A 22,125-nucleotide genomic window follows, 5' to 3' on the forward strand; every position below is an offset into this window, starting at 1 on the left:
GGCTCACTGCAACTTCTCCCTCCCAGGGTTCAAGCCATTCTCCTGCCTCAGCCTCCTGAATAGCTGGGAGTCAGGCACACGCTGCCACACCCAGTTAGTTTTTTGTATTTTTTAGTGGAGAGAGGTTTCGTCGTATTGCCCAGGCTGGTCTCAAACTCCTGAGCTCAGGCAATCCACCTGCCTCACCCTCCCAACGTGCTAGGATTACAGGTGTGAGCCACCATGCCCGGACTTTGAGAAAGAATTCTAAATTTCAGTTAACCAATTTTAAAAGGCAACAGTGGGGCCAGGCACGGTGACTCACACTTATAATCCCAGCACTTTGGGAAGGAGGCAGGGGGATCACTTGAGGTCTGGAGTTGGAGACCAGCCTGGCCAACACAGTGAAACCTTGTCTCTACTAAAAATACAAAAAATTAGCCGGGCCGTGGTGGCGGGCACCTGTAATCCCAGCTATTCAGGAGGCTGAGGCAGGAGAATCGCTTAAACCTGGGAGGCGGAGGTTGCAGTGAGCCGAGACTGCGTCACTGCACTCCAGCCTGGGCAATAGAGCGAGACCCCGTCTCAAAAAAAAAAAAAAGTAAACACTCTGATATGTACCTAGAATAAAGTGTACCAATGATCCCTTCCATAGGCGGTTTGTTCCAAGGAAAAGGGCAAAGTTTTCTCTCCCTTCCCTCTCCCCTCTCTTGCGGCTACTTTGTCCACATCTTAATTGGTTAGGCTGGACCAGATGAACGGGAGAAAAAGAAACATGTAAGGGTGGTCAGGACTACTTGGTTTTAGGCCACAAAAAAATATAGTTTAGATGACCAGAATAAGATATAAGAAACTTAGTTCATCTATGTGATGTGTTCCCTCTTATCTTCTCAGGAAGTAAGACACAGGATAACAAGAAATCAGGTAGAGAATTTGAAATTTTGAGATGAAAATTTCAGCATTCCAAGCACAAACATCTGACAGTTCTGATACAGTCTACAGAAAATGACGCTAAGCTAATTCATAAGAGACTAACACTTTGAAATCTAATTCAAGGAAGAACCTCCCATTTTAAGAACAGCCAGATCCCACAGAGGAAGTAGTTTTTATGACAAGAGGAGACCAAGATTAGTGCCTCTAATTTCTATACATGAATCTGCTAGCAGCAGGTATAAGGCTTCATTTTAAGGGCATGGCAGTATTACCTCAAAACAGGACAAGTCTGATAATCTACTTGGTTTCTATAGTTAGATGTCAGCTATTCAACTTTTGTTATATACATTTTATCCCATGATATGTAAAGCTGAGAAACTCAGGTCTACATCAAGTCCAATATTCTGAAATCCAGGATCTCAAAATATAGGGGTTAGATGCACTTTGTAACGAGAAGATAAAGCTGAATGGTGGATGGTATGTGTGTCTATTAATTATAAATGGATCACTCTGCAGAAGTACTGTAAAGAAAACAAAGGAATTACTACAAAACCAAAAATTATACAGGGAATATTTTTACAATTTGTTCTTGAATATTCAAATTTTTAAGAATCAGATATGCTCAAGCGACAACTGATGAAGCACCTTCAAGAGTAAGTATGCAAAAAGAAACGTATAGCCAGATTCTGAAAAAAGAACAAAAACTCAAGACTGAAAAGATGACAATTTGAAAACAACTTCAAAGCTTATAGTCAAGGCAAAGTGTATTTAAAAAAAAGGGAAAACATCAGATCTTATTGATGGTGGGAAAGACACACAACCAACCTAAGAGGTAGTCTACAGATTTTACTTATTTATTTATTTTGAGACAGAGTCTCACTTTCTAGCCCAGGCTGGAGTGCAGTGGTGCGATATCTGCTCACTGCAACCTCCGCCTCCTGGGTTCAAGCAATTCTCCTGCCTCAGCCTCCCAAGTAGATGAAATTACAGGTGCATGCCGCCATGCCCGGCTAATTTTTTATTTATTTATTTTTGAGACAGTTTCACTTTGGGAGGCCGAGGTGGGCGATCATGAGGTCAGGAGATTGAGACCATCCTGGCTAACACGGTGAAACCCCATCTCTACTAAAAATACAAAAAAATTAGCCGGGCATGATGGCAGGCGCCTGTAGTCCCAGCTATTCGGGAGGCTGAGGCAGGAGAATGGCGAGAACCCGGGAGGCAGAACCTGCAGTGAGCGGAGATCACGCCACTGCACTCCAGCCTGGGCGACAGAGCAAGACTCCGTCTCAAAAAAAAAAAAGTACAAAAGGCGAGCCAGGGCCAGGCACAGTGGCTCACACCTGTAATCCCAGCACTTTGGGAGGCTGAGGCCGGTGGATAACTACTTGAGGTCAAGATTTTGAGACCAGCCTGGCCAACATGGTGAAACTCCATCTCTGCTAAAAATACAAAAACTGGCTGGGGGCAGTGGCTCACGGCTATAATCCCAGCACTTTGGGAGGCTGAGGCGAGGAGATCACCTGAGGTCAGGAATTCAAGACCAGCCTGCTCTACCCGGTGAAACCCTGTCTCTACTAAAAATGCAAAAAAATTAGCTGGGCATGGTGGCGGGTGCCTGCAATCCCGGCTACTCGGGAGGCTGAGGCAGGAGAATCGCTTGAACCTGGGAGGCGGAAGTTGCAGTGAGCCGAGATCACGCCACTATGCTCCAGCCTCGGCAAGAAGAGAGAAACTCCGTATCAAAAAAAAAGAATATGAAAACTATCCGGGTATGGTGGTGCATGTCTGTAATCCCAGCTACTCAGGAAGCTGAGGCAGGAGAATTACATGAACTCAGGAGGTGGAGGTTGCAGTGAGCAGAGATCACACCACTGCACTCCAGCCTGGGCAACAAAGCAAGACTCCATCTCGAAGAGAAAAAAAAAAAAAAACCTAGCCAGGTAGTCCCAGCTAATCAAGAGGCCGAGGCGAGAGGATCTCTTCATCCCGGGAGGTTGAGACTGCAGTGAGCCATGATCGTGCCACTGCACTCCAGCCCGGGCAATGGAGCAAGACTCCATCTCAAAAATAATAATAATACTAGTAATAAAATAAGGCCAGGCACACTGGCACAGGCCTGTAATCCAGCACTTTGGGAGGCCGAGGTGGGTGGATCACTTGAGGTCAGGAATTCAAGACCAGACTGGCTAACATAGTGAAACCCAGTCTCTACCAAAAATACAAATATTAGCTGGGCATGGTGGCACACGCCTGTAATCCCAGCTACCTGGGAGGCTGAGGCATGAGAATCCCCTGAACCTGGGAGGCAGAGGTTGCAGTGATCCTAGATGGCGACATTGCTGGGCCATAGAATTGAGACTGTCTCAAAAAAACAAAAAATATATATATATATACATGCGCATATATATATATATATATATATATATACGTATATAGAGAGAGAATAAAATAAACAATTTAAGAATTTAATGACTTTTTTACATACCACAATACTAGGCGAGAAGTGCAATAATAGCTGAGGTGGGTAGGGAGGGTTTTCTGTGATATCTTGAGGTTCTGAAGTGACCAAAGAGCAGCATCCTGCTCCTGGAACTCAGATTACAATCCTAGCCATCATATGTACTGGTCTGATGTTGGAAGAAACAGAACAATGCAGAAACAATAACTATACATATTTAAAAATTGACTGGATGCAGTGGCTTATGCCTGTAATCCCAGCAGTTTGGAAGGTTGAGGCGGGCCGAATCACGAGGTCAGATCGAGACCATCCTGGCCAACATGGTGAAACCCCATCTCTACTAAAATACAAAACATTAGCCAGGCATGGTGGCACATGCCTGTAGTCCCAACTACTCCGGAGGCTGAGGCAGGAAAATCGCTTGAACCCAGGAGGCCGAGGCAGACAGATCACGAGATCAGGAGATTGAGAATATCCTGGCTAGCACGGTGAAACCTCATCTCCACTAAAAAATACAAAAAATTAGCCGGGCGTGGTGGTGGGCACCTGTAGTCCCAGCTACTCAGGAGGCTGAGGCAGGAGAATGGCGTGAACCCGGGAAGGCAGAGCTTGCAGTGGGCCGAGATTGCACCACTGCACTCCAGCCTGGGCGACAAAGCAAGACTCTGTCTCAAAATAATAATAATAATAATAACAATAATAATAATAATAATAATATATAATTTTAAAAACAACAGGCTGGGTGTAATGGTTCACACTTGTAATCTCAATGCTTTGAGAGGCTGAGACAGGAGGACTGTTTGAGGCCAGGAGTTTGAGACCATCTTAGGCAACATGACAAGAAAATGGATCTCTACTAAAGTTTTTTTTGAGATGTAGTCTCACTCTGTAGCCCAGGCTGGAGTGCAATGGCGCGATCTCACCTCCCTGCAACCTCCATCTCCCAGGTTTAAGCGATTCTCCTGCCTCAGCCTCCTGAATAGCTGGGATTACAGGTGCATGACACTCTGCCCAGCTAATTTTTGTATTTTTAGTAGAGATGGGGTTTTACCATGTTGGTCAGGCTGTTCTCAATCTCCTGACCTCGTGATCCGCCCGCCTCGGCCTCCGAAAGTGCTGGGACTACAGGCATGAGTCACTGTGCCCGGCTAAAAAATTTTAAAAAATCATCCAGGCATGGTATCTTGCGCCTGTGGTCCTAGGCTATTCGGTAGGCTGAGGCAGGAGGATCACTTGAGGCCAGGAGGTCAAGGATAAAGTGAGTCATGATCGCACAATTGCAATCCAGCCTGGGTGATGAAGTGAGACCCTGTCTCCTAAAAAAACTTTTTTTAATAAAATAAAATAAGTGGCGCATGGTAGCATGTGCCTGTAGTACCAGCTACTCAGGAGGCTAAGACAGGAGGGTTACTTGAGCCCAGGAGTTTATGGCTGTAGTTGAGCCATGATCACACCACTGTACTGCCGCCTCAGCGACAGGGAAAATCCTCATCTCTAAAAAGTAAAATAAAAAATAAAGTAAGACAATGGAGCCTGGAGGTTCGAGGATGCAGTAAGCTATGAATGCATCACTGCACTCCCGTGTGAGTGACAGAACAAGACCCCACTTCTTAGAGGAAAAAAAAAAAAAAAAAAGAACAAACGACTTTCTTAAGACCAACATCCTTAAATTACCTTGAAGACAATGCACTATCTGGCCCTGGCCATCTGCTCCAGCCTCTTCTCATACCACTCTCCTTGCTCTTTCTACACAGCTACTCTGGCATCAAATGCTGTATACGTAATATTCCCTTTAACTAGAACCACCTATTTGTTCATCTTCCCACCCCATTTTACTTCTGTACACTTCTTTCAAATCTCAGCTTATTTCTTCAGATGCTTCCCTGATCATCATTATTGCCAAATCTAACACCTCAAATGAAAGAAAGCTGGTTCTCCTGTTTTATACACTCACAGTTTTCTTATGCTTTTCTTTCCCAGCACTTATTTCGTATTTATTAAATGATTATGTCTTTCTCCCCTAAACACTAAGCTCCATAAAGGCAGGGCCTTCATCCATTTTGTTCACTATTATGTACCCGAGGGCTTAGTATAGCGCCTAGGACATTGCACACTATGGAAATGAAACGCACCCCCAAAAATATATATGCAGGCCTTCTTATTGTAAAAATAAATGCTTAAAAGGGGGGAGGTTTAGAAAAGGAAGATTACTAATTCAAAAGCTTAGGTTGCATCAAAAACAAAAAGTCAGCTGGGTGCAGTGGCTCACGCCTGTAATCCCAGCACGTTGGGAGGCCGACGTGGGCAGAACATGAGGTCAGGAGTTCGAGACCAGCCTGACCAACATGGTGAAACCCCGTCTCTACCAAAAATACAAAAATTAACCGGGCGTGGTGGGGTGTGCCTGTAATCCCAGCTACTCAGGAGGCTGAGGCAGGAGAATAGCTTGAACCCGGGAGGCGGAGGTTGCAGTGAGTCGAGATGGCACCACTGCACTCTTGCCTGGGCAAAAAAGCAAGACTCCATTTCAAAAACAAATAAATAAATAGTCGAAAAAGGCACATTGACTTATCAACCTACTAAAAATAAAAATGAACCAGGCACGGTGGCTCACACCTGTAATCCCAGCACTTTGGGAAGCTGAGGCGGGTGGATCACAAGGTCAGGAGATCAAGACCATCCTGGCCAACATGGTGAAACCCCTTCTCTACTAAAAATACAAAAATTAGCTGGGCGTGGTACCGCGTGCCTATAATCCAGCTACTCGGGAGGCTGAGGCAGGAGAATTGCTTGAACCAAGGAGTTAGAGGTTGCAGTGAGCCGAGATCGCGCCACTGCACTCCAGCCTGGCGACAGAGCGTAACTCAGTCTCAAAAAAAAAAAAAAAAAAAAAAAATTGAGGCTGGGCATGGGGGCTCATTCCTGTAATCTCAGCACTTCAGGATGTAGAGGTGGGAGGATCACTTGAAGACAGGAGTTCAAAACTGGCCTGGGCAAGATGGTGAGACCCTGACTCTACAAAAATTCAAAAAATTACTGAGGTGCGACAGTACATGCCTGTAGGCCCAGCTACTCAGGAGGCTGAGGCAGGAGGATCCCTTTAGTCCACGAGTTCAATCCATCAGTGACCTATCATTGCGCCACTACACTCCAGCCTCGGTGACAAAGCGAGACCTTGTCTCAAAAAATAAAAATAAGGCCAGGCATGGTGGCTAACACCTGTAATCCCAGCAATTTGGGAGGTCGAGGTGGGTGGATCACCTGAGGGCAGGAGTTTGACACCAGCCTGGCCAATAGGTGAAACCCTGGCTCTACTAAAAACAAAACAAAACAAAACAAAACAAAAAACAAAAATTAGCTGGGTGTGGTGGCAGGTGCCTGTAATCCCAGCTACTGGGGAGGCTGAGGCTCAAGAACTGCTTGAACCTGGGAGGCGGAGGTTGCAGTGAGCCAAGATCATGCCACTATATTCCTGCCTGGGTGACAGAGCAAGACTTTGTCTCAAAAAATAAAACTGGAATAAAAATACATGCTTGAAAATAACCCTAATAAAAGTTCTAGTTCAGGTATCTTTTGAGGGGATTTTTCTCCAGCTACTAACAGAAGACCAGGAATAGAAGAGGAATAAGGGCAAGAGAGAAGTGACATTTTGCTTCGTTTGGCCCTCGTAAACACTCGGAAGCAACTCAGATTTAAAACTCTTTTCATGATGCATTTTAGTCCATGGAGATGCACTCAGCACTCAAGAGTTGCTACCAGAGAATTCCAACATTGGGGATAGGCACGGTGGCACACGCCTGTAATCCCAGCACTTTGGGAGGCCACGGAAGGCGGTTCACTTGAGATCAGGAGTTCAAAATCACCCTGACCAACATGGTGAAACCCTGTCTCTACTAAAAATACAAAAATTAGCTGGGCATGGTGGCTGATGCCTGTAATCCCAGCTACTCAGGAGGCTGAGGCATGAGAATTGCTTGAACCTGGGAAGAGGAGGTTGCAGTAAGCCGAGATCACGCTACTGCACTCCAGCCTGAGCAACAAAGCTACATTCCATCTCAAAAAAACAGCAACAAAAAAAAGGTAATTCCAAAATTGGCAGGACAGCATAAGAACCCCTAGAATCCTGCTAGCATATACAACCACACAAAGGCAAGAGATTTATTCTAATTGGCCATAGTGCCTGGTCAAAATCCATGAAAAACTCAAAACTGGAGTACGAGAAACAAGAGCTGGAAAGGATATAAGGCATTATATCAGACCTTCTGTAAAGAAAATAAAGGCCAGGCGTGGTGGCTCACACCTGTAATCCCAGAACTTTGGGAAGCCAATCTGAAAGGATCACTTGAGGCCAGGAGTTTGAGACCAGCCTGGGCAACATAGCAAGATCCTGCCTCTACAAAAATTTCAAAATTAGCCAGGCATGGTGGCATGCGCCTGTAGTCCTAGCTATTCAGGAGGCTAAGATGGTTTGAGGCCAGGAGTTAGACGCTGCAGTGAGCAGCCACTTGTGCTCCAGCTTGGGCAACAGAGCAAGACCCTGTCTCTTAGGAAAAGAACGCTGGGTGCAGTGGCTCACGCCTGTAATTGCAACACTTTGAGAGGCCAAGGTGGAAGGATCACTTGAGGTCAGGAGTTTGACACCAGCCTGGCCAACATGGTGAAACCCTGTCTCTACTAAAAATACAAAAATTAGTTGGATATGGTAGGGCATGCATATAATCCCAACTACTAGGGAGGCTGCAACAGGAGACTCTCTTGAACCTGGGGGACAGAGGTTGCAGTGAGCCGAGATCACGTCACTACACTCCAGCCTGGCCGACAGTGTGAGACTCTGTCTCAAAAAAAAAAAAAAAAAAAAAGGCCGGGCACGGTGGCTAACGCCTGTTATCCCAGCACTTCGGGAGGCCGAGGCGGGCGGATTACGAGGTCAGGAGATCGAGACCATCCTGGCTAACACGGTGAAACCCCGTCTCTACTAAAAATACAAAAAATTAGCCAGGCGTGGTGGCACGCACCTATCCCAGCTACTCAGGAGGCTGAGGCAGGAGAATGGCGTGCACCCGGGAGGTGGAGCTTGCAGTTAGCTGAGATGGCGCCACTGCACTCCGGCCTGGGTGACAGAGCGAGACTCCGTCTCATAAGAAAAAAAAAAAAAAAAAGAACTAACAACCATTTAATAGCCCATGTTTTTCTATCAGCTCCTTCTACTAACAAGTTTCTGCAAGTGACTTAAGACAACTGTAGGTCTAAAATATAAAAGACCCTGAAACACCAACTTCTTTTGAACAGATAATACTCATATCTTGGTTTGGTTTATAAATTACTACAAACGTCATAATCAACTCAGGCATTTATTTGACTGAACTAACTTTTGGGCTATACTACTATGGTATTTTTATCTTGATACCCCTTGAACTTTGAGGAATGAAATATATTGGGCTCAGGAGCAGACATACTGTAACTTTGGCAGTGCGAAAAGAACATGAATTCTAGTGGAAGACTCCCAGACTAGACCTGTACAGATCCGGGACCCAGTCAAACTGAAATAGTACAAAGAATATAAATGGAGGATACTTTTGTGTATGATTTAAGATATTAACTTCTACTAACTAACGTTATGGACCAACAAAGATTTATCATCTTTTTTCTTTTTTTTGAGACAGAGTCACACTCTTGCCCAGGCTGGAGTGCAGTAGCACAATCTTAGCTCACTGCAACCTCTGCCTCCCGGGTTCAAGGGATTCTCCTGCCTCAGTCACCCAAGTAGCTGGAATTACAGGTGTACACCACCTCGCCTGGCTGATTTTTGTATTTTTTGTAGAGAAAGGGTTTTGCCCTGTTGGCCAGGGCACTCTCAAATTCCTAGCCTCAAGTGATCCACGCACCTCAGCCACCAAAGTGCTGGGATTATAGGTGTGAGCCACCATGCCGGGCCTGTGTTATCTTTTAAGAATTTGACAACAGATGTTAGAAGCAAATATTTATACTGCTGGCATCATACTGGTGTTTAGGGTCCTTCTTACAACCCTGTGTGATAGGTTTAGGAGAAAAATAAGATTACCTTAATTTGAATTAAGAAATAGATTAAAGGAGGCTGGGCGCAGTGGTTCACGCCTGTAATTCCAGCACTTTGGGAGGCTGAGGTGGGCAGATCACCTGAGGTCAGGAGTTCAAGAAAAAATTAGCTGGGTGTGATGGCAGGCGCCTGTAATCCCTGCTACTTGGGAGGCTGAGGCAGGAGAACCCAGGAGGCAGAGGTTGCAGTGAACGGAGATCACGCCATTGCACTCCAGCCTGCACAACAAGAGCAAACCTCCGTTTCAAAAAAAAAAATAAATAAATACAAAAATTGGCCAGGCTTGGTGGCTCACACCTGTAATCCCGGCACTTTGGGAGGCCAAGGCAGGTGGATCACTTGAGGTCAGGAGTTCAAGACCAGCCTGGCCAACATGGTGAAACTGTTTCTACTAAAAATACAAAATTGGCTGGGTGTGGTGGTGCACGTCTGTATTCCCAGCTATTCAGGAGGCTGAGACAGGTGAATCACTTGGGTGTGGGAGGTGGAGGCTGCAGAGAGCCAAGATCGCACCACTGCACTCCAGCCCCAGCAAGAGGGTGACTTGGTCTCAACAAAAAAAAAAAAAAAAAAAAAAGGCTGGGTGTGGTGGCAGGCGCCTGTAATCCTAGGTAATTGGGAGGCTGAGGCAGGAGAATTGCTTGAATCCAGGAGGTGGCAGTTGCAGTGAGCTGAGATAGCACCACTGCATGACTCCACCTCAAAAAAAAGAAATAGATTAAAGAAAGTTAATAATGTAGGGTCTTAGTGGTAAACTTAAAATGACACACTTTCTTAATTCATCTTAGTGCCTCTGGGAGCAATACTGAGACATTCTTAAGAATCTTGAGAGGCTGAAATGGCCAACTCACTGGTCCTAGCTAGACCCTAAAGACTGAAGAAGTTCTCTTCCAAAACTACGAGCAGGAATTTATGTAACCCTCTGATGTTAATCTTTGAGTTGCTATTGAACCCACCGGGTCAAAAGGAACAAAATTACTGGGGAAACAATTGTTCACAGAGAATTGAATAGTATGTATCTCCCACACACTCTTACTTAGGGAAGCTCTGTAATTTCAAACCCAATATCACAATGAGATAGTAATAGGGTTTAGTAGTGAAGGTAAGCCTTGATGAGGAAGATGAAGAAAACGGTCAAGTGTTCTTGTTGTTGGTTCATGCTTCCTTCTCACTTGAACCCTGAAATGACTATAGGGCAAACTTTTAATGTGGTCAGGAGAAAAGAAGCAGGGAGGTCAGACCAGGATCTTACTACAGTCTGTATTTTAAGTAAAAAAGGCCCTGCGGATCCCAAGAGCTCTGTCTAGGGTGACCAGACAAGAATCTGGAATATAAATTCTAGTAAAGAAAAATGTGCGTGCACTGGGAACATTCTCAGATCTATCTTATAGGGTCCTCCCTGGGCATTAACAGATATAACAGGTAACAATTCAGGATCTCAGCTTCTAGAATGGACTATCACAATTTATTTACAAGTCAGGATTGCCTAGACATGGAAATATAAATTATACTTCAACCCCACAAGATTGCAGGATATAAAATAAAAAATATCATTTTACAATTCAAGTAAAAAAATCACTTAATTCCAAAGCCAAACTTAAAATATAAGTGACTGAAAAAAAAGGAAGTCTTTTACCAGTCAACAGAACAATGGGAAAACAATGAGATGCATAAATGATGCATCATTAAGTGTATATCCTATCTAAATTCGTAAGCTGTGATTTAAAACTAGGAGGAAAAGAAAAATGCATTGTGACAAATTTTCCAACTCTATTTTTTCAAAAATCTAATATTTTTAGTTCTGCATTCTCTCTAAAGGTAGTTAATGAATGAACAACCACCACCAGAGCTACTGTTTCTCTTTAGAATATTCAATTTTCTATCAAAAATATCAAAAAATAAACAGTTTACATATCAAAAAAATAAATAGAAGCAAACTATCTAGAGTAGACAGGTATTAGACTAGTCAGAACATTTAGGGATTCGTTCTAGGTATATATTTGATAATGTACAATTAGTAGATTCTGTCCAAATGTTCAAGTTTCTGAAACTATGAGAAACATATTTCAAATATGAAATAAAAGTTATGAATATGTTGCCTGACAGATTTAAATGAGAAGAAAAAGATGGAAAAAAAGAGAACCCCTCTCATATTTGAGAGTAACTTATAAGATACGTGATATTGTAAAGTCCCTGCCACAGTACCTAGCACATACACCATAAATGTGAGTATCCCTCTTTAAATGAGGTGGTAGAGTTAAGACCAACGGCAGAAGTCAGAGGTTTCACTCAAAATGGAAGAAACTGGTAATAAAGATCAACAATAATAAATACAACTACACTGGAGGTATTCAAGCCACAGCTTAAGTATTCTCTGCCACGAATGCTACAGAAATTAATTCCTGACTTGTGTGTGAGTTTGGACCAAACTGACCTCTAAGATTCCTTCTAACTCCTTATATCAAGGTGATCACTAGGAAAATGATCACTGTAATTTTTCCTCTTTCCTAAAGTATATCACTTAATGTAAACTGATAGGTTATCTTACCTATGAGATTCTTGCTCTCCTTTCATTTTCTCTACTTTTGATAACATATCATCAACTTTAAATGTTTTCCTGGAAGAAACAGATAAACAAAATAATCACTTCTCAACTGGGAAAAAGAAACAAATTATACTTTATTGTCACTCTAATAGGCAAGATGGAAATCAGATTTTGATTATTTTTAGTAAGATAAATTATGGATGATTAGCCATAACAATGAATACTATGGAGACAGTGTATAATACAGCACACAAGCCTTCAAGCCCCATCTAAAACGCTAACTTGTTTTCATTAAATCTTTTAACCAATTATTCCCAAACCAGTGATTTCTCCTTACCCATGGTACTTGGTTTATATTTATTTTGACAGTTAGTTTTCATTCAGTTTCCTACATGTAAAACTCATGTAAATATTTTACTTCCCCTACTAGATTATACACTCCTGAAGGGCAGTAATTGCTCTTGTTCAAGGAAAGCTATGCAGTGCTGGCATAGTGCCTTATACTTGGTAGGTATTCAAGTATCTGTTGAATTAAGTCAAACAAATATAAATTATGTGTATTCTGAAACAATACGTCTACTAAGCAACACAACAAATATGTACTAGCACCATCACATAAAAAAAGAAATATTCTATAAAATGTATTTGAAGTTCATAAGGTATCCTCAAAGATTATCAGAAAAGCCTAAAACTCAATGATATGTCACATTAAAGAGATGGTTGTTGACATCATGAAAAAATTTTGAAGTTAGGGAACGATCTATCAAATCGTAATAAAATTATTAGCTTTTAACTTGACAAATTTAAGAGAAAAGTTATTTCCCAAAAAATAGAAACTTAAGTATAACCTCTCAAAGCAATTAAAGAATGAATGGATTGTAAAACAAACCTCATCTTAGTTCTTAAGGTGGTCTATGATATGTTCTAGAGATAGAGTCTAAAAATCTATACCCATATATAATTTAATTAGAAAAAATGTTTCTTTTTGTACTCATATAGTCCCTTGCTCTTTAGGACTTGAAAAGCCCAATGTATTCCACATCAATTTATTACTTCACAATGCTTGAATGCAGACACCAAAAATTATGAATAATCTCATTCCTCAAAAAGAGGTTTTTTTTTTTTTGAGATGGAGTTTCACTCTTGTTGCCCAGGCTGGAGTACAATGGCGTGATCTCGGCTCACTGCAACCTCCACCTCCCAGGTTCAGGCAATTCTCCTGTCTCAGCCTCCCGAGTAGCTGGGATTACAGGTGTGCACCACCATGCCCGGCTAATTTTTGCATTTTTAGTAGAGACAGGGTTTCACCATGTTGGTCAGGCTGGTCTTGAACTCCTGACCTCAGGTGATCTATCCACCCCTGCCTCCCAAAGTGCTGGGATTAAAGGTGTGAGCCACCATGCCTGGCCAAAAAAGAGCTATTTATTGTATTCAACTACTGTAAAAATTATCAGTAGAGCAATGTTATGAAAATATATTACAGTAAAATACTGATATTAGAGCAGAATTGATACAATCTATATTTCAAGTGAATTAGAAGAGCCTCCATAGCAAAGATCTTAAGAAAAAAAAAGCTTCTCTCTTTACCTTTAGAGTCACTGAAAACTTCAATATTAAAGTTTCATCCAATAGAGTACAGTAAGAAGTGCTTTCTGAAGGATGGCAATATATTTTCAATCTCCACAGATAAGAGAGAAAAAAGAAGAAAAATACAGGACTCTTGTAGGCTAGTGGCAAAGAGCTATTCAGTATAAATACTGAGTTACTATTGAGGAGGACCATGAAATTACTGAAAACTTTTCAGAATAATGTTTATGTAATGATTAAGAAATTCTGTCTGCAGAAAAAGACTAAGTTCTAAGGTTCATCTCTTCTACCTTTATGAAGTTGTATACAGGAGAAGTGAATAGAATTGAATATTAACAATCACTTGAAACAGATAAGATCACAAAAGCAACTCAGCCTTCTTTAGGAAAAAAACAAAACAAACCTCATAAGCAACTATATAAAAGCCGCTCCTCCCCCAACACCAAGTATTTCTGTTCTTTAGAAAGGTAATGTTACTGTAGGTCAGATTTAAAGAAGAAAATAATTATCAAAAGGTCATCGAAAAGGAGAATATTTAAAAATTCAAGAAATTTCACAAAATTTTCTCGGGAGACTTCAGAAACAGCTTACACGAAATCGAGCAAAATGGATTCAATAAAAGATGCCCTTCTCATGACCTATATTTCTACTTTGTTGGGGCAGTGTTAGCCTATAGAAGTTGAATACTTCTAGAAAGAGTAAAGCACAAGCTGACTTTAATAAATATACCAGAATTAATATCACGACTGAGAGTATGACTTTAAAGGGAGTGATATGCTTATTCCAACAATGGATATTATGTTGTTGTAATAGTAAAAAAGGAGTTCTGAAAACATTTTGAGAAAAGACGACAATCACTGGGCTAAATCTGCCACCTTCCAAAGTCACCAACTACGTTGAAGACAACAGCATATGAGTTGTGCTTTAATTTCTTAATAATTAGTCCTAACAAGTCATATATATAAGATCAGGCATCTAACAAGATGATTAAACGATTCCCATACTTTTTTTTTTTTTTGAGACACGGTCTCCCTCTACTGCCCAGGCTAGAGTGCACCGGCACATTCATAGCAACCTTTGAACTTCTAGGCTCAAGTGATCCTCCTGCCTCAGCCTCCTGAGTATTTGGGACTACAGTCATGAGCCACCACGCCCAGCTAATTTTTTAAAATTTTTTGTAGATATAGGGTCTCGCTATGTTGCCAGGGCTGACCTATATAACTCTTGCCTTTAAATGTAAACTTGTTCACTTGATACGCTCAAATAAACATAACCTTGCACCTAGGACAAAAAACTTGCATTCATAATTACGTATGGTTAAGTACTAAATGTTACACAAGAGATCCTCCCAACTCAGTCTCCCAAAATGCTGATTACAGGTCTGAAACACCATGCCTAGCCTATTCCTATCCATTTCTGTAGGAACTAAAGTAGGTGGGACTTAAATGTTTCTTGGCTGGCAGATTGCTTAAAAATTCCCCAAAGACTTTTTTTTTTTTTTTAACCTAAAGGGCAATAATTAAGAAAATCAGTTTTTACTTAACCAAGCTTTTAAAATTATCTCTACCCATGCAGACAACAGAAACATATCCTGCAATGGGACAAATTAATAAACATGACGGGAAAATGGAACTTAGATTTTAAATGTGTCCTTTTTAGCAGGACGCGGTGGTTTACGCCTGTAATCCCAGCACTCTGGGAGTCCGAGGCGGGCAGATCACCTGAGGTCGGGAGTTCGAGACCAGCCTGACCAACATGGAGAAACCCCGTCTCTCCTAAAAATACAAAATTAGCCAGGCATGGTGGCGCATGCCTGTAATCCCAGCTACTCGGGAGGCTGAGGCAGGAGAATCACTTGAATCCAGGAGGCGGAAGTGGCAGTGAGCCAAGATTGCACCATTGCACTCCAGCCTGGGCAACAAGAGCGAAACTCTGTCTCAAAAAATAATAATAATAAAATAAATGTGTACTTTTTAATCTATGAATGCAAACTTATTTCATAATAATTTAATCACTTTGCAAATTCAGATCAGGTTGCATCCTAGACAGCAACTCAACTGACCTTCTATATTAAAAATGCTTTGATGGCCAGGCACGGTGGCTCACGACTGTAATCCCAGCACTTTGGGAGGCCAAGACAGGCGGATCATGAAGTCAGGAGTTTGAGACCAGCCTGACCAACATGGTGAAACCCTGTCTCTACTAAAAATACAAAAATTAGCTGGGCGTAGTGGCACACGCCTGTAATCCCAGCTACTCAGGAGGCTAGGCAGAATCGCTTGAACTTGGGAGGTGAAGATTGCAGTGAGCCGAAATTGCGCCACGGCAGTCCAGCCTGGACGACAGAGTGAGTCTCTGTCTCAAAAAAAAAAAAAAAAAAAAAAAAAAGCTTTGATGAAACAAAACAGTTAGTCGAATTCTACTAGTTTTACAGAATAAATCAAGGGTGGGGAAACTATGGACCATGGTCAAATCTGGCCTATCACCTGTTTTTGTACAGCCCGGAAGGTAAGAATGGTTTTTATAGACAAATATTAGCAATTGATTTGATTATAGAAAACACTAACTCTGAACCCCAATTAAGCTAAGTGTTATCTCCCCTACCCTCACAAAAATAAAATTCTCATTTCTCATTAGTAGGCCTGTATTACAAAATGTTCTATCTTATATTGTTGTATTTTTATCAACAAACAATTTATAGATTGACATTCTGGACTGAAATTTTAAACAACTGTAAATTTTTTCTTTCTTTTTACACTAAGTACCTACATAATATCCTCAATTTTGCATCCTGGCCGCAAAGCCTAAAATAATTACTATTTACTGGTCCTTTACAAAAAAAGCATGCTGAATGCTGGCAAAAATCAAATAATGGAGTAGACAGGTAAGGGGTGGACAAAACTAATTCTGTAACCCAATTCATCATCTCCTTTTTAGTCACTTAGGTGCTCAGCAATTTTCACCTATTAATTGCAATGCAAACTTGCTCATGCACGCTCTCTATTCAGAAACATTGCCAAAAGACAAATAATTTTCACACTTCAATCCTTTAAAATACAAGTAGATTTACAAAACTCAACTATGTCTTGCTATTGAAATGTGATACCTACTTAATAAACAGTAGCAGTCCACCAAAGAGCTTAGTTTCTTCTTTTTTTTTTTTTTTCTGAGACGGAGTCTCGCTCTGTCGCCCAGGCTGGAGTGCAGTGGCACGATCTCAGCTCACTGCAAGCTCTGCCTCCCGGGTTCACGCTATTCTCCTGCCTCAGCCTCCTGAGTAGCTGGGACTACAGGCGCCCGCCACCACGCCCCGCTAATTTTGTTTTTGTATTTTTAGTAGAGACGGGGTTTCACCGTGTTAGCCAGGATGGTCTCGATCTCCTGACCTCGTGATCCGCCTGTCTCGGCCTCCCAAAGTGCTGGGATTACAGGTGTGAGCCACCGCGCCCGGCCTCTTAGTTTCAAACTCTATTCAGATAACTTGATGGTTTTACTAAAACTATAATGACAATACCAAATGCTTAACAGAACTCTAGCCTTTAAATGTAAACTTGTTCACCTGATACGCTCAATATAATCTCACATCTAGGACAAAAAACTTGCATTGATAATTACGTATGGTTAAGTACTAAATGTTACACAGCAAAAATAAGCTGTCTCCCACCTCCAGACCCCACTTTAAAATCTAATGATTAAGACTTCATTGTTTTTAAACAACCTTCATCCTATTGATTTCAAAAGTGTTTCCTCTTCAATAAGACCACCACCAAGGCCGGGCGCTGTGGCTCAGGTCTGTAATCCCAGCACTTCAGGAGGCCGAGGTGGGTGGATCACCTGAGGTCAGGAGTTCAAGACCAGCCTGGCCAAAATGGTAAAACCCCGGCTTGATGAAAAATATAAAAAATTAGCCAGGCGTGGTGGTGGGCACCTGTAATCTCAGCTACCTGGGAGGCTGAGACAGGATAATCCCTTGAACCTGGGAGGTGGAGGTTGTAGTGAGCCAAGATTGCGCCATTGCATTCCAACCTGGGCAACAAGAGTGAAACTCTGTCTCAAAAGAAAAAAAAAAAAAAAAAAAACCAAAGATATAAAATGAGACTTTCTGAACCTACCATTATAGGAGCTAATTCAAATTACACATAAATTAACTTAAATTTTATGTAACAAATATAGTTACCCTGAACCCTTTAGTAAATATTTAAATCCTCAACTTCTATCAAACTTGAAAATAACCAGCGGAGGCCAGGCGCAGTGGCTCACGCCTGTCATCTCAGCACTTTGGGAGGCCAAGGCGGGAAGATCATGAAGTCAGGAGTTTGAGACCAGCTTGGCCAACATAGTGAAACCCCATCTCTACTAAAAATACAAAAAATTAGCTGGGTGTGGTGGCCAGAGCCTATAATTCCAGCTACTCGGGAGGCTGAGGCAGGAGAATTGCCTGAACCCGGGAAGCGGAGGTTGCAGTGAGCCAAGATCGTACCACTGCATTCCAGCCTGGGCGACAAGAGCAAAACTCCATCTCAAAAAAAAGAAAAAGAAGGCCAGGCTGGGCATGGTGGCTCATTCCTGTAACGCCAGCACTTTGGGAGGCCAAGGCAGGCAGATCATGACGTCAGGAGATCGAGACCATCCTGGCTAACACAGAGAAACCCCATCTCTACTAAAAATACAAAAAATTAGCCGAGCATGGTGGCACGTGCCTATAGTCCAAGCTACTCGGGAGGCTGAAGCAGGAGAAATCTCTTGAATCTGGGAGGCAGAGGTTGCAGTGAGCCGAGATTGCGCCACTGCACTCCAGCCTGGGAGACAGAGCGAGACTCCGTTTCAGGAAAAAAAAAAAAAAAAAAAAAAAAAAGGCCAGGTGCGGTGGCTCATGCCTATAATCCTAGCACTTTAGGAGGCCGAGGCAGGTGGATCACCTGAGGTCAGGAGTTCAAGACCAGCCTGGCCAACATGGGGAAACCCCGTCTCTACTAAAAATACAAAACTTAGCCAGGTGTGGTGGCAGGCGCCTGTAATCCCAGCTACTTGGGAAGCTGAGGCAGGAGAACCGTTTAAACCCAGGAGGCAGAGGTTGCAGTGAGCCAAGATTGCACCATTACATTCCAGCCTGGGGGACAAGAGTGAGACTTCTCTCAAAAAAAAAAAAAAAAAAAAAAACAACAACAACAACAACAAAAACTCAGGAGGCTGAGGCAGGAGAATGGCATGAACCCGGGAGGCAGAGCTTGCAGTGAGCCGAGATTGCACCACTGCACTCCAACCTGGATGACAGAGACTCTGTCTCAAAAAACAAACAAACAAAAAAGAGAAATAACCCATGACACAGAGTAAAAATATAATCAGTAAAATCACTTTATTCACTTCACTACTAAATCAGTTTTTTTTTTTCTTTGAGGTAGAGTCTCACTCTGTTGCCCAGGCTGGAGTGCAACGGTGCAATCTCGGCTCACTGCAACCTCCGCCTCCCGGGCTCAAGCAGTTCTCCTGCCTCAGCCTCCCAAGTAATTGGGATTACAGGCACACACCACCATGCCCAGCTAATTTTTGTTTTAGTAGAGAAGGGGTTTTGCCATGTTGGCCAAACTGGTCTCGAACTCCTGACCTCAAGTGATCCACCCAACTTGGCTTCCCAAAGTGCTGGGATTATAGGTGTGAGCTACCACACCCAGCCTCATTTCTATATTAGAGGAAAAAAAAAAAAAGCTAGTAACAACCTGAGACTTACAAAGATCATACTATTGAAAACCACTGTGCAACCAATTCAACCAGTCACTCTCTCACTTCAGTTTTCATATTAAATCTTTAGTTAGAAATAGTACTTATTTTTGTTCGTTTTAATTTTGAGAAATAGTACTTTAAAATAAAACTAACATGGTTTGATCAGCTTGAAATAAGATTCATAAAATGTACCTTTTGATGTTTGTTCTGGAGTTTCGATGAGACATATAAGTAAGAGTTCTGTGCAAAAATATTGGCTACAAAAAGAGTTTTAAAAATGTTAAAATTGAATACAGATGCAGTTAGAGAGCAATAATATTGATGAATTTTGTTGACTACTTACTGCTATGAGATTCCGAGTTCGAAGAAATCTATAGATCTGTGTTGGCTCTAGGTAATAGGAAACAAAATCCAAACATGATCTAAACTTACTTGTCAGAAAAATATCAACCGAGACTATGTTATAATCAATATAAACTTATCTGCTATGGAAATCATGCACTAAATATTTATATCACACTAAATATTTACATCAAGAAAGTCAGTATGCACAGTAAGATCAAAAGGTATTCAATCAATGGCATAAATTTCACAAAGTTCATCTACACTTTTTATACTGAAGGTCCTCTACAATATTTTTCTTAAGCCTTTCTAAGATAGTTATTGTTACCGAGCAGAACTAGAGAAGTAGCTGTACTCATTTAACTTAGCTAATTTAAACTATTTATAACCAATTTTCTTCCAAAAAGCAGCTGTAATAGGTAGCTGGAGTCAACAAAAGAACTATTGATTGATGCCAAACAAGATGAAAATTTTATTTTTTAAATGGTCACTTGAAAAATTTGTAGTCAGCCGGCCAGGCGCGGTGGCTCATGCCTGTATTCCCAGCACTTTGGGAGGCCGAGGCCAGCAGATCACCTGAGGTCGGGAGTTTGAGACCAGCCTGACCAACATGGAGAAACCCCGTCTCCACTAAAAATACAAAAATAGCCAGGCGTAGTGGCGCATGCCTGTAATCCCAGCTACTTGGGAGGCTGAGGCAGGAGAATCACTTGAACCTGGGAGGCGGAGGTTGCCGTGAGCCAAGATCAAATCATTGCACTCCAGCCTGGGCAACAAAGAGCGAAACTCCGTCTCAAAAAAAAAAAAAAAAATTGTAGTCAGCCAAAACAGAATCCTAATACATCCTAATACAGATATGATGACATCCTAATACAGATCCAGACATTCCTAATACAGGTATGATGGAAGTCAGTCAAGATTTTTCTTTTTCTTTTTTTGAAAAGGGGTCTATTGATAGGTTGCCCAGGCTCGTCTCAAACTCCTGGGCTCAACAGATCCTCCTGCCTCAGCCTCCAGAGTAGCTAGGATTACAGGTGGGACCCACTGCACTCAAAAGTCAGTCAATATTGAAATAAATCTCGGACACAAACTGCAGCAAAAATTCTCAATAAATATTCCTAATTATAAAGTTGTATCTATTTTGTTCAATGTAACTATTACCTCAATACATTTTTTACACAATTGACAGATTCACAAAACAGTCTTTCTAACGCTTAAAATGAGTTGAATTAAATTTCAAATTAGTTAAAATGTAATTTGTTACACAGGACTTAAGTCCATGAAAAATACATACATATACCATCGTATCAGTTACATTAATGATCTATTAGTATCACGTTAGGTCATTATACGGCAGTATCAGAATAAACCAAATAGGAATAACTATGTGAATAATTACATTCAAGTACTTAAACTTTCCAGTAAACAACTTCAAGTTGTTTTATGACCATATCTAGCTCTTAATGACACTTAACTTCCCTGAGATCGACTCATCAGAACGCAAATAGTTAAAACTTTCTTGGAGGATGTGTCTTCTCTTAACATTCGGAAAGAACTTTTAAAATTTCCACCTAAATCTTCAATTGGTTAGTTTTATTTTAAATTAACTAAAGGGAGATGAGATACTTTAGAAGGGGTACAAACAAGTATCATTATTGTCACCACTGCCCTTCAGTTCTCCATCCTATTTCCAATTAAAGCCTCTCCAGATATTTCAAAGTATATTAAGAAATATAATATGTGAATAATGTGAATCTCTCTGAAGCTGGTCCAATATTCGTTTCGACAAAAACTGAAATTCCTTCTATTAAGTTCCAATTAGAATTTCATGAAGCACTAATGAGAGAGAATGAAGGAAGGGTATTAAACAACGTAATACGTCTTTCTAAGCACAGCTGATACCATGCCCTTAACATATGCCACAGTGAAATTGTAAATAAGGACACTGGGCGGTAGAGCTAAGTTTATTCAAGTTTCTGTAAGATTATTTAGCTATTAATGATCACCCAAATTATAACACACAAAAGCAAAAAAGGAAACCAATCAGGATATAACATTCCTTAAAGAACAATCAGGATTATTTATAGTCATGATGTTTTTAATAAATTCTATTGTTTCCAGACACCTTATTCTCCTTTCCAAATAAGTCAGTTTCACCTTCCAGACAGACCTTAGAAACAGAAATTGACGTAAGAAAATGTTCTGTAAGCCGAGTATAAAAAGCAGAATTCCGGGGTCGTCTCCAGAGAAGATGCTTGACCACTCTCTGGCTCAGTTTACATATCCACAAAATGGGTGGATAGATTTGAAGGGTTTTAAGCATCCAAAGCACCAAGATAGCGCGAAGGCATTCCAGACTAAGGACAATTTCTTCGGTTCCCCTGCACTCATCCCTTCACAGGCTTCATTTTGCCCCTCAAAAGCTACAACCGAAACCCCTGTATTTCTAGAGTCCGAAAGGCATGAAAGAAAACAAGAACC

The 22,125-nt window shown here is 41.5% G+C and overlaps 1 protein-coding gene across 1 annotated transcript in view; it reads right to left on the reverse strand.

Moving 5' to 3' along the window:
• SUZ12 (SUZ12 polycomb repressive complex 2 subunit) overlaps positions 1 to 22,125 on the reverse strand; it is a 36,605-nt gene that overhangs the window by 13,102 nt on the left and 1,378 nt on the right. The window contains exons 4-6 of the mRNA XM_030799777.1: positions 19,646 to 19,692; positions 19,495 to 19,559; positions 11,998 to 12,066 (exon numbers count right to left, since the gene is read on the reverse strand). Of these exons, the coding sequence (XP_030655637.1) occupies positions 11,998 to 12,066; positions 19,495 to 19,559; positions 19,646 to 19,692 (181 nt within the window). The remainder of the gene's footprint in view (positions 1 to 11,997; positions 12,067 to 19,494; positions 19,560 to 19,645; positions 19,693 to 22,125) is intronic.

This window comes from Nomascus leucogenys, chromosome 19 (assembly GCF_006542625.1).
Source record: "Nomascus leucogenys isolate Asia chromosome 19, Asia_NLE_v1, whole genome shotgun sequence".
NCBI lineage: Eukaryota > Metazoa > Chordata > Mammalia > Primates > Hylobatidae > Nomascus > Nomascus leucogenys.